Raw genomic sequence first — 13208 nt, 5'->3', positions numbered from 1 at the left:
GGGGAGAGAGGGAACTCAGTGAAGACGGATCACGTTCTTTTAAACCCCTGCTGCGTGCAAGCTCAGTGCGTGTGTTACAAGGGACATCATTGGAGTGGATGAAATCCAGAAGTCACGACACTGTCAGTATTCATTTCATACCCAATAAATCAGTTAACATTCCGCACACAATGCCCCATCTATGGTGGGCTGGGGCGGGGTGGGGGTGGGGAGTAAGGCGACTTGTGCTGGTATTAGTGACATCATCTGGGAGAGGGGTGCACTTGCGCTGAAGTAAGGGACATCAGCTGGCAGAGGCAGTGCATATGCTGGGGTAAGGGTCTTTAGCTGGTAGAGGCAGCACTTGCGCTGGGGTAAGAGATTTCGGCTGGAACTTGGTGGCTTTTGGGGAGCTCTATCCTCTATGGCTTCTGAAGTTGTTATGTATGCAATAAAGGTTCAAACTGAGTACTGTTTAACTAAGCAAGGTACAACCTTGGCTCTGTTTTATTTAGGCCCAAAGTGCCTGACTCTCAAAATGGCTGGCCTTTTATACCTGAGCAACACTATGTGTGTGCTGCTCAGTGGCCTCCAGCAATGACACCATCTAGTGGCTACAAACAGAATGTACATACATGACAATACCCTCCTCTGAGATCTTATCACAGTCTTTCACAGGTTGAGACAGTCCGGTGCTTTGCGCTTCCGGGTTGACAGTCTCAGTTCGATTCGAGCTTTGGTTGAGTGTGTGGGGTCTGTTGTGGCTAATGGCTGGATGACTAACTTGTTTGGGGTGGCAATGGCCATGTGAGGAATTGCAAGTCCATTTTTAATAAACAGGTCCGTGATGGAAATTCCGGGTTTACTGATGACCCTCGATTTCTCTGAAGACTGCTGGTAGGTTGGTTGGTCGTCGATGGTTTCTTCGTCCGACTGTTCTGGCTCATCTGTGTGCCTCAGCTTTGTCTGATCCATGTGTTTCCTGCAAGTTTGCCCATTCTTGAGCTTAATAACGAATACTCTGTTGCCTTCCTTGGCCATGACCGTACTAGTGATCCATTTGGGACCCTGACCATAGTTCAACACATATACAGGATCATTAACAGAAATCTCGCATGACACAGTTGCGCGATCGTGGTACCCTTGTTGACTTTGTCTTCTGTATTCAACATGATTATTTAAAACTGGGTGTACCAGAGATAGCTTGGGCTTAAGACCTCTTTTCATCACGAGTTCAGCAGCCAAGACTCCTGTGAGTGTGTGGGGTCTTGTCCTGTAACTCAGCAATATGCAGGACAAGTGGGTCTGCAGTGACCCTTGGGTTACTCTCCTCATGCTTTGCTTGATAATTTGTACTGCACGTTCAGCTTGCCCGTTGGACACAGGCTTGAACGGTGCTGACCTGACATGTTTTATGCCATTAAGTTTCACAAACTCCTGAAACTCCTGACTGGTGAAGCACGACCCAATGTCACCACAATGTCACGCAGATCATGTGTCGCGAACATGACATTGAAATTCTCTATGGTTGCCGTGGACATGCTGGATGACATGATTATGTATTCTATCCTCTTCGAATAAGCATCCACCACCACTAAAAACATCTTATCCAGGAAGGGACCTGCAAAATCTACATGGATCCTGGACCAAGGTTTGAATGGCCATGACCACAGACTCAGCGGCGATTCCGCTGGTGCTTTGCTGAGCTGCATGCAGGTGTTGCACTGATGCACGCATGCTTCCAGCTCAGAATCAATTCCTGGCCACCATACATGGGACCTGCCGATGGCCTTCATCATCACTATACCCGGATGTGTGCTGTGTAACTCACGCACAAACTTCTCTCTCCCTTTCTTGGGCATTACAACGCGATTGCCCCACAATATGCAAACTGCTTGAATAGACAGTTCGTCCTTGTGACGCATGTATGGTTTGGCCTCCTCGCACATTTACTTAGGTATGGCAGACCAATCCCCTTTGAGGATGCAACCCTTTAACACCGATAAAATCGAGTCCTGGCTGGTTCAGGTCTTAACTTGTTGAGCCATGACAGGGGTTCCTTCACTCTCAAAAGCATCTGTGATTAACATTAGATCCGCCGGTTGTGGCGTTTCCACCTCCAGTGTGGGCAACGGCAACCGGCTCAAAGCATCGGCATAATTCTCTGTGCCAGGTCTGTGGCGAATGACATAATCATAGGCAGATAATATCAGCACCCACCTTTGGATGCGGGATGAAGCGTTGGTATTGATACCTTTGCTCTCGGAAAACAATGAAATGAGCGGCTTGTGATCAGTCTCTAATTCGAACCTCAGACCGAACAGGTATTGATGCATCTTTTTAACACTGTACACACACACTGAAGCTTTTTCTACCATGCTCTAGGCTCTTTCCGCTTTAGACTAACTTTTGGATTCATATGCGACAGGATGAAGTTTCCCCGACTCATTGGCTTGTTGGAGTACGCAACCAATTCCATATGACGATGCATCACAGGCCAAAACTAATGTACCATAATGGGTCATAATATACCAGCAGCTTATTCGAGCAAAGCAGATTGGTGGCTCTCTCGAAAGCTCTGTCTTACGATGCGCCCCACACCCAGTTGTCACCTTTTCTCAATAGCATGTGCAGTGGTTCTAGGAGTTCTGTCACATTCTGCGGCTTGGGTGCATTCTTGATGGCCTTGGTTTTTATGTCAGTAGGTCTGATGCCATCAGCGGCGATTTTCCTCCCGAGGAATTCGACCTCCGGTGCCATGAAGACGCACTTCGAGTGTTTCAGTCTGAGTCCCACTCTATCGAAACACAGTGGAACCTCTTCCAGGTTGTTCAGATGTTCCTTGGAGTCACGACCGGTGATCAGGAAGTCATCTTGGAACACGAAGGTTCTGGGAATGGACTTCAGTAGACTTTCCATGTTCCTCTGGAATTTTGCTGCAGCCGAGCGAATTCCAAAAGGGCACCTGTGGTAACTAAATAGTCCTTTGTGTGTGTTAATGCACGTAAGTCTCTTCGATGTCTCGACCAACTCGTGTATCATATAGGACGACGTCAAGTCTAGTTTTGTGAACGACTTCCCTCCGGCTAGCATCGCAAACAAGTCATCAGCCTTCAGTAATGGGTACTGATCTTGTTTCGAAACCCTGTTGATTGTAGCCTTGTAGTCTCCACAGATTCTACGTTTCAGCACAGGAATAATGGGACTGGCCCATTCATTGTCCGACTGGTGATATGATCCCTTCACGCTGGAGTCTGTCCAGTTCAATTTTGACCTTCTCCCTCATCATATACGGCACTGCCCAAGCTTTATGATGGACAGATTTTGCATCTGAGTCCACGTGGATCTGCATCTTGGCTCCCGTGAAGTTGTCGATACCCGGTTCGAACAGCGAGGGGAACTTGCTCAATACTTGGGCACATGTATCTTCCTCCAATGACAGCACCTTTATGTTGTTCCAGTCGCATCTGATTTTCTCCAACCAGCTCCTGCCGAGCAGCGTTGGGCCATTGCCTGGAACAATCCACAGCGGTAACTCGTGAACTGCACCGTTATACGACACATTAATTTGTGCACTGCCATTCACCTTTATCAGTTCTTTGGTGTACGTGCGCAGCTTGGCATTAATAGAGCTCAGCCTGGGCCTCACAATCTTAATATCCCACAGCTTATAAAATGCCCTCTCGTTAATGATCGATCGATTCGCCCCCGTGTCTAGTTCCATCGATACCGGTATCCCGTTAAACTTCCCGTTAATCAAAATTGGTTTACTCTTGATTATGAAGGAGTACAGTCCATACACTTCCTCCTCTAGCATCTCGGATTGCGTATCCGGATCCGTGCTAGTCTGACTCTCATCTTCCACATGGTGTGTCGCAGCTCGCTTGCTCATCTGCGGACACTTGCATTGGAGATGCCCCACTCTCAGACAGCCTTTGCAACTATATTGCTTAAATCGGCACTGCTGGTGTCAATGATCTCCCCCACAACGCAAACTCGGAGAAGTTGGATACATTTCCGCTGGCGGATTTTGGGCAGCCATAGGTTTCACGAACACAGCTGGATAAGCCCTGCCATGTGCCGCTCTGCCGAACGCCGAATCAAGTTTCATGTTCAGCCATGAACTCATTGAATGGTGGTGCAGGCTAGAAGGGCTGAATGGCCTGCTCCTGCACCTATTTTCTATGTTTCTATGATCACATTTATAGTAGTTGCCGAGGTTCGGTTCTTCACTGCTATGTGCTTTAGATTCCTGTCCGTCGTCATACATGATTGAGCAATCTGGATGGCCCTTTTTAAATCCAACTCCTCCACCGCCAGAAGTTTGTGCAGGATCACCTCGTGGTTGATACCGATAACAAAGCAGTCTCGTAGCTTGTCTGCCAACACTGTCCCGAACTTGCACGTTCCTGCTAGACGTCTCAGGTCGGCAACGAATTCCGCCCTCCGCTCGAACGTGTGTATAAAACCTGTATCTCGAGATGATACTGCTGTTGTCTGGCTTGAGGTGCTCCTGTACTAATGTACACAACTCCTTGTACGTTTTCTCTGTTGGATCACTAGGCATGAGTAGATTCTTTATCAGACTGTAGAGCTTTGAACCACACACAGTGAGGAACACGGCCCGGCGCCGATCTGCATCGTCGACCCCTTTCATTTTGTTGGCCAAGAAGTACTGGCGTAAAAATAAAAAAGGGAAGGTGGCTCAACCGTGGCTATCTAGGGAAATCAGGGATAGTATTAAAGCCAAGGAAGTGGCATACAAATTGGCCAGAAATAGCAGCGAACCTGGGGACTGGGGGAAATTTAGAACTCAGCAGAGGAGGACAAAGGGTTTGATTAGGGCAGGGAAAATGGAGTACGAGAAGAAGCTTGCAGGGAACATTAAGGCGGATTGCAAAAGTTTCTATAGGTATGTAAAGAGAAAAAGGTCAGTAAAGACAAACGTTGGTCCCCTGCAGTCAGAATCAGGGGAAGTCATAACGGGGAACAAAGAAATGGCAGACCAATTGAACAAGTACTTTGGTTCAGTATTCACTAAGGAGGACACAAACAACCTTCCGGATATAAAAGGGGTCAGAGGGTCTAGTAAGGAGGAGGAACTGAGGGAAATCTTTATTAGTCGGGAAATTGTGTTGGGAAAATTGATGGGATTGAAGGCCGATAAATCCCCAGGGCCTGATGGACTGCATCCCAGAGTACTTAAGGAGGTGGCCTTGGAAATAGCAGATGCATTGACAGTCATTTTCCAACATTCCATTGACTCTGGATCAGTTCCTATCGAGTGGAGGGTAGCCAATGTAACCCCACTTTTTAAAAAAGGAGGGAGAGAGAAAGCAGGGAATTATAGACCGGTCAGCCTGACCTCAGTAGTGGGTAAAATGATGGAATCAATTATTAAGGATGTCATAGCAGCGCATTTGGAAAATGGTGACATGATAGGTCCAAGTCAGCATGGATTTGTGAAAGGGAGATCATGCTTGACAAATCTTCTGGAATTTTTTGAGGATGTTTCCAGTAAAGTGGACAAAGGAGAACCAGTTGATGTGGTATATTTGGACTTTCAGAAGGCTTTCGACAAGGTCCCACACAGGAGATTAATGTGCAAAGTTAAAGCACATGGGATTGGGGGTAGTGTGCTGACGTGGATTGAGAACTGGTTGTCAGACAGGAAGCAAAGAGTAGGAGTAAATGGGTACTTTTCAGAATGGCAGGCAGTGACTAGTGGGGTACCGCAAGGTTCTGTGCTGGGGCCCCAGCTGTTTACATTGTACATTAATGATTTAGACGAGGGGATTAAATGTAGTATCTCCAAATTTGCGGATGACACTAAGTTGGGTGGCAGTGTGAGCTGCGAGGAGGATGCTATGAGACTGTAGAGTGACTTGGATAGGTTAGGTGAGTGGGCAAATGCATGGCAGATGAAGTATAATGTGGATAAATGTGAGGTTATCCACTTTGGTGGTAAAAACAGAGAGACAGACTATTATCTGTATGGTGACAGATTAGGAAAAGGGAAGGTGCAACGAGACCTGGGTGTCATGGTACATCAGTCATTGAAGGTTGGCATGCAGGTACAGCAGGCGGTTAAGAAAGCAAATGGCATGTTGGCCTTCATAGCGAGGGGATTTGAGTACAGGGGCAGGGAGGTGTTACTACAGTTGTGCAGGCCTTGGTGAGGCCACACCTGGAGTATTGTGTACAGTTTTGGTCTCCTAACTTGAGGAAGGACATTCTTGCTATTGAGGGAGTGCAGCGAAGATTCACCAGACTGATTCCCGGGATGGTGGGACTGACCTATCAAGAAAGACTGGATCAACTGGGCTTGTATTCACTGGAGTTCAGAAGAGTAAGAGGGGACCTCATAGAAACGTTTAAAATTCTGACGGGTTTGGACAGGTTGGATGCAGGAAGAATGTTCCCAATGTTGGGGAAGTCCAGAACCAGGGGTCACAGTCTAAGGATAAGGGGTAAGCCATTTAGAACTGAGATGAGGAGAAACTTCTTCACCCAGAGAGTGGTGAACCTGTGGAATTCTCTACCACAGAAAGTAGTTGAGGCCAATTCACTAAATATATTCAAAAGGGAGTTAGATGAAGTCCTTACTACTCGGGGGATCAAGGTGTATGGCGTGAAAGCAGGAAGGGGGTACTGATGTTTCATGTTCAGCCATGAACTCATTGAATGGCGGTGCAGGCTAGAAGGGCTGAATGGCCTGCTCCTGCACCTATTTTCTATGTTTCTAAATGGCTCACAAAGTCTACCCAATCTTCTCCCTCCACGGATCGCTCTAAAAATCCAATCGTGCTTATTTTGCAAACAAAGGTTCTTGTATTCTTGTTGCCAAATGTTATGTATGCAATAAAGGTTCAAACTGAGTACTGTTTAACTCAGCAAGGTCGAACCTTGGCTCTGCTTTATTTAGCCCAAAAGTGCCTGACTCTCAAAATGGCTGGCCTTTTATACCTGAGCAGCACCATGTGCGTGCTGCTCAGTGGCCTCCAACAATGATGCCATCTGGGGGCTACAAACAGCATGTACATACATGACAGAAGTCAAAATGGTTCAAACTGCAAATTGGAAGTCAGTCGGAACTTGGGCTGGGCAGTTCCAGTTACACATTCCACAGGAACTTCAGGGTGTGGCTTATCCTCCAAGGGACCAATCAGTAATAGGTCATGTGCTAATAGAGAGCCAATCAGAGAAATGGCTGGCTTTCAGTTGGTACAAAAAAATGCATCCAATTTTATGGTCGGTGTTTTAGACTATCCTATAGAGTTCTTGCCAAAAATGAACCTTAATTTAAATATATGGAATTTAAATGTAACATAGTGCCAATTTCCATCTGCTTAACTCAGAGTTGAGCTGCTAGCTTACCTCTCTTATTTGGAATGAGTCTAAGGGATGTTTCATGAGCAATGAAGTTATTAAAGGATCTGAGAATTTTTTGTACAGGCTTCTGTTACTAAATTTTGAATATATTTTTATAGAAAAATACACTTTATTTCCTCTAAGTATGTTGATGTGGAACCAAAACTAGCAGATTATTGTCTGCTAATTAGAATTTACAAAATTTTAATACACACAGTTGAAAAAAGGGACATAAAATAGGAGCTCTTTCAATACCAACGCGAGCTTGGGAGGGAAAACGCATCTAGGTGAAGAATCCGTCAGTCAGCAAATCAAGTTGGTTTTGTGGTACTCCACTCACAGTATTTCAGATCATCTGCACCTCTCATTATGCCATTAACTGTATCTGCACACTACCTGCTAATAAACAAGATGAACTGGTTCTGCAGCAAGTAGTTAGATGTTAAGGTCGCAGAAGAGGTGTATTGACATATGATAGATTTTTATCTAATAATAATAATAGAATTAAATTACCTTTGATAGCAATCTAGACAACCTAACTTCCTTACTGAATGTGGTCTAACTCATCCTTGTCCTTTCCATCTGCTTAACTCAGAGTTGAGCTGCTAGTCACAACCCACTTGGTAAAGAGGGAGCAGCGTGCGGTGGCCTGGCCCGGAAATCGGCACGGTCCCAGCCTGCAAGACCATCAGCAGGCCGGGGCCATTAGAGGGAGCAGCGTGCGGCAGCCCGGCCCGGAAATCGGCGCGGTCCCAGCCTGCAAGACCATCAGCAGGCCGGGGCCATTAGAGAGAGCAGCGTGCGGCAGCCCGGCCCGGAAATCGGCGCGGTCCCAGCCTGCAAGACCATCAGCAGGCCGGGGCCATTAGAGGGAGCAGCGTGCGGCAGCCCGGCCCGGAAATCGGCGCGGTCCCAGCCTGCAAGACCATCAGCAGGCCGGGGCCATTAGAGGGAGCAGCGTGCGGCAGCCCGGCCCGGAAATCGGCGCGGTCCCAGCCTGCAAGACCATCAGCAGGCCGGGGCCATTAGAGGGAGCAGCGTGCGGCAGCCCGGCCTGGAAATCGGCGCGGTCCCGGCCTGCAAGACCATCAGCAGGCTGGGGCCATTAGAGGTAGCAGCGTGCGGCAGCGTACCACTGCAGGGAGCTGCTGCAGGAGGGCGACGGCTGATTGCAGTGCTGGCAGGTACAGCAGGAGTGGCGAGGTCGGGGCGAAGGAGCAGAAAGAGTTCATAGAGGGAAGTGACCAGGGCCCAGGAGAGGCGAGAGTTCGGGGCCCAGAAGAGGCGAGGGCCCAGGGGCAGCGCGGGCCAGCCCACACTGTGATATGTGTGCGCACTAGGTCCATGCAGCAGAGCTGGTCTCCAGTTGTCTTGGTTAATCCTTGCCACTGGATCAAGACCTAACTCTGTCAAGCCTGTGTGGTGGCTGGGATGCAACAGCCACCACATGTTAAAAAATTCCATGCACAGGCATCTTCCACCCTTCAAGATGTAGTTCGGGATCCGGAGTATTAGGTCCTTCATTGAAACACCTGTGAACTCATCCCTTTTTGGCGTGGAAGCAAGTCATCCTTGTTTCAAGGGAGTGCCTATGATGATGATGATGGTAAAGAAATACCATGTTCTGCCTGAAGTTAAAAAGCTGGAGATTGCCTCAGTTCAGGAGTTCCTCCAAATGTGGGTACATTATCAAATGAAGGGCTCCATTTTATGCTGTGCTTCAGTCTGTAGGTTAGGCTGACCACAAGTTTGGGAAATGGAGCTTTTTGCTCTCAACTTTCAAGCTGTGTCAATCTTCTGGGATTTCCATCCTAATTAAATGTACATTGGTCAGGATTTGATAGGCCACAACCAATGTAGGCCATGGCCTATCAAGGGCTTCCGGAAAAATTAACGGTACAACCATTTAAAGCTGAGTGGCTGCATATGTGGATACAAATATGGTTAACCTTTAAAGAGACTAAAAAGTAATTTGGATATTTCAACAACTTTATGAACCAAAAAAATGGCTGGCAAAACCCAGTGGTTGGCACCATTGTAGAGGCAGGAAATGGAAACTGGCCAAGTAATGGAGAGATACCATTTTGACAGCTGTCAAAATGGAGTTGCTGCTTCATGAGGTGGGTATGAGGTGGGTTGCACTGTTTAACAGTGTAGGGCATCTTCATCAGAGGACAGCAGTACAGCATTGCTGGCAAGAAGTGGCATGTAAAAATACAGACTTTTTGTAGATACTCATTTTAGTTGATAGTGGTAGATAGTTACTGAACTTTTAGTTTATGTTCAAGAAAATGGAGATGGCCTTTTAAAGAATAAACAGAAAAAGATATAAGTATTTTGGGATTCCAGCCCCACTCTTAAAATTCATTCCAATTTCCTCGCCTATTTTGGATCCAGTCTAGAATAGGAGATTTGTCTGGCTTCACTCTCATTATAGTTAGGTTGTGTAGAGTGTTGAATAAACACAGCTTAGTTCTGTAGGCAAATCCTCATCATTCTTGGAATGGAGTAAAGGGTAAAAATTAACCAGGATTCCTGCTCCTTATTACTATACATTGACACTGCTAGCTGTGCGTGTGTTTGAATAATGGGCAAAAAGATTAGGCTTGGTTTTCCGTTCCCCATGGACCAACACCCCACCTACCACCACTGTCCAGATTCTTATCCCAAAATGTGCAGTTGAGTGAGGAACTGGAAAGCTGTTGTTTGCCGATGTAACTGTACTTGACAAAACTCCTAACTTCAGTCGAGGAGGTGCAAAGGAAGATCATCACACTGAGGTAGTGGAAATGATTTGAATGCCCATCAATCCAGCAACAGGTCCATACCTTTAATTCTTGGTAATATAATGGAATGTGTGTGCATTAGTTTGCTATAATCAGTACTAAACACCGAGGGTTAACTATCATTCATTCCTTTTTGACTTACCTGAAGTCCTTGTCCTTGGACAAGGTGAAGCTGCTCTTGGATTTTGCGTAGTTCTTCTTGCTGCCGCTGGATATTTGCTTCCAGCTTCCGTGTTCTCTGTTCCAACTGCTCCTTTAGGTGTTGCATAGCCCCGAGCTGCGCTGAGAACTGCAAAATAAGTGAACACAAATGCAATATTAAATCAAGCAACTCTAGTCTGAAATTCATAAACACTTACAATAAAATAACTAAATATATCAACAGCGACATAATTTTCAGAACTATCTGGGTGGCTCAATGCAAATTGTGAAGCAAAAGGATACTATAATCATGACAATAGAATCTTGATTTCAGTCATTTCACTTGATCCTTTTCAATCTGTTGCATGACTGCTTCAATCATGGATCCTCGAGGTGGATGGAAGATAGAACTAAAAATTAACATACGCCTGTGAGTAGGCCATATAGGAAACTAGAAAGAATAGGAACAGGAGTAAGCCATTCAGCCTCTCGTTCCTGTTCTGCTCGATCATGGTTGCTGTACCTCAACTTCATTTACCTGCCTTTACTTCATGTCTTTCAAATACCATAACCTAATAAAAGTTTATTTCTGGATGCTGCTTTGGCAAATCAAGCATTTTTACTTTGGGGCTGCTGCCGGCTATATGAGATTTATGTCTGAGGAGCCTATGGAACCAGTATGGCACAAAACAAATATAAATTCAGCTTAAAAATGGTACCCCAATCCTCCAGCAGCGATTTTATGCCACAATCTTTTGAGAAATTAATCAACATACGCCACAGCGACCGAAGCGACCAATAGCTGGAGTAAAAATCCATTGTAATGTGATGCTATTCGGGACCTGGAAGTGTTTAAAATACGTATTTGAAGGTCGGACTGATGGGCAGAAACAAGCACAAAGTCAAATTATAGAGAGTTGATTCACTTGAAGGACTGTTTTTATAAATGCCTTGTTAGTTCATCAGATGGAACAGAGACCCCCCACTCACTTCCCATTGAGGTTGTACAACCAACACAGAAACCAGAGGCTTTTAATCTTCAAGTACTCAACCAGTCTGTCATCCCAGTGCTACTTCTGAGTTACTCCTTAGATTTTAAAAAGGTGTAAATGGGCACGTGATGATTACCAATTACGACATTCAGAACGTATAGGATTAACAATTTTAATTGCAAAAAAACTAGCATTTATATAACGCCTTTCATGACATCCGGACATCCCAAAGCACTTTATGGACAATGAAGTACTTCAGAAGTGTAATGCAGGAAACATGGCAGACAATTTTCAAATAGCAAGATCCCACACACAGCAATGACCAGATAATCGGTTTTGTGGTGTTGGTTGTGGGATAAAAATTGGCCAGGACACCGTTCTTTTTCAAAATAGTGCCATGGGTTCCTTTACATCCATCTGAGAGGTCAGGTGTCTCATTTAAAAGTCAGCACCTCCGACAGTGCAGTACTCCTTCGGTACATTCTGAAATGGGAGGGTGAACAGCCAGTTGTCGTGGTGCACATTGGTACCAACGATAGAGGTAAAAAACGAGATGAGGTCCTACGAGACGAATTTAGAGAGCTAGGAGCTAAATTAAAAAGTAGGACCTCAAAAGTAGTAATCTCAGGATTGCTACCAGTGCCACATGCTAGTCAGAGTAGGAATTGCAGGATAGCTCAGATGAATACGTGGCTTGAGCAGTGGTGCAGAAGGGAGGGATTCAAATTCCTGGGACATTGGAACCGGTTCTGGGGGAGGTGGGACCAGTACAAACCAGACGGTCTGCACCTGGGCAGGGCTGGAATCAATGTCCTAGGGGGAGTGTTTGCTAGTGCTGTTTGGGAAGAGTTAAACTAATATGGCAGGGGGATGGGAATCGATGCAGGGAGACAGAGGGGGATGAAATGGAGACAGAAGCAAAAGATAGAAAGGAGAATAGTAAAAATGGAGGGCAGAGAAACCCAAGGCAAAAAACAAAAAGGGCCAATTTACAGCAGAATTCTAAAGGGTCAAAGTGTGTTAAAAAGACAAGCCTGAAGGCTCTGTGCCTCAATGCGAAGAGTATTCGGAATAAGGTGGACGAATTAACTGCGCAGATAGCAGTTAACGGGTATGATGTGATTGGCATCACGGAGACATGGCTCCAGGGTGACCAAGGCTGGGAACTCAATATCCAGGGGTATTCAACATTCAGGAAGGATAGACAGAAAGGAAAAGGAGGTGGGGTAACATTGCTTGTTAAAGAGGAAATTAACACAATAGTAAGAGAAGGACATTGCCTTGGATGATGTGGAATCTATGCGTAGAGCTGCGTGATACAAAAGGACAGAAAACGCTAGTGGGAGTTGTGTACAGACCACCAAACAGTAGTAGTGAGGTTGGGGATGGCATCAAACAAGACGTTAGGGATGTGTGCAATAAAGGTATAGCAGTTATCCTGGGCGACTTTAATCTACATATAGGATGTTCTAACCAAACTGGTAGCAATACGGTGGACGAAGATTTCCTGGAGTGTATTGGGATGGTTTTCTAGACTAATATGTCGAGGAACCAACTAGAGAGCTGGCCATCCTAGACTGGGTGATGTGTAATGAGAAGGTACTAATTAGCAATCTTGTTGTGCGAGGCCCCTTGGAGAAGAGTGACCATAATATGATAGAATTCTTTATTAAGATGGAGAGTGACACAGTTAATTCAGAAACTAGGGTCCTGAACTTTAGGAAAGGTAACCTTGATGGCATGAGGCACGAATTGGCTAGATTAGACTGGCAAATGATACTTAAAGGGTTGACGGTGGATAGGCAATGGCAAACCTTTAAAGATCATATGGACGAAATTCAACAATTGTACATCCCTGTGTGGAGTAAAAATCAAATGGGGAAGGTCGCTCAACCATGGCTAACAAGGGAAATTAAGGACAGTGTTAAATCCAAGGAAG

General features: G+C 45.8%; 1 protein-coding gene across 8 annotated transcripts in view; it reads right to left on the bottom strand.

Annotated features, from left to right (window-relative positions):
- The window catches only part of clocka (clock circadian regulator a), a 269029-nt gene that overhangs the window by 28084 nt on the left and 227737 nt on the right, over nt 1–13208 (bottom strand). For all 8 annotated transcript variants that reach the window (XM_070869951.1, XM_070869943.1, XM_070869953.1 and 5 more), the window contains one exon: nt 10279–10425. In XM_070869951.1, the coding sequence (XP_070726052.1) occupies nt 10279–10425 (147 nt within the window). The remainder of the gene's footprint in view (nt 1–10278; nt 10426–13208) is intronic.

The sequence above is a fragment of the Pristiophorus japonicus genome, chromosome 2 (genome assembly GCF_044704955.1).
Source record: "Pristiophorus japonicus isolate sPriJap1 chromosome 2, sPriJap1.hap1, whole genome shotgun sequence".
NCBI lineage: Eukaryota > Metazoa > Chordata > Chondrichthyes > Pristiophoridae > Pristiophorus > Pristiophorus japonicus.
This window is presented reverse-complemented; position numbering and strand designations above follow the sequence as displayed.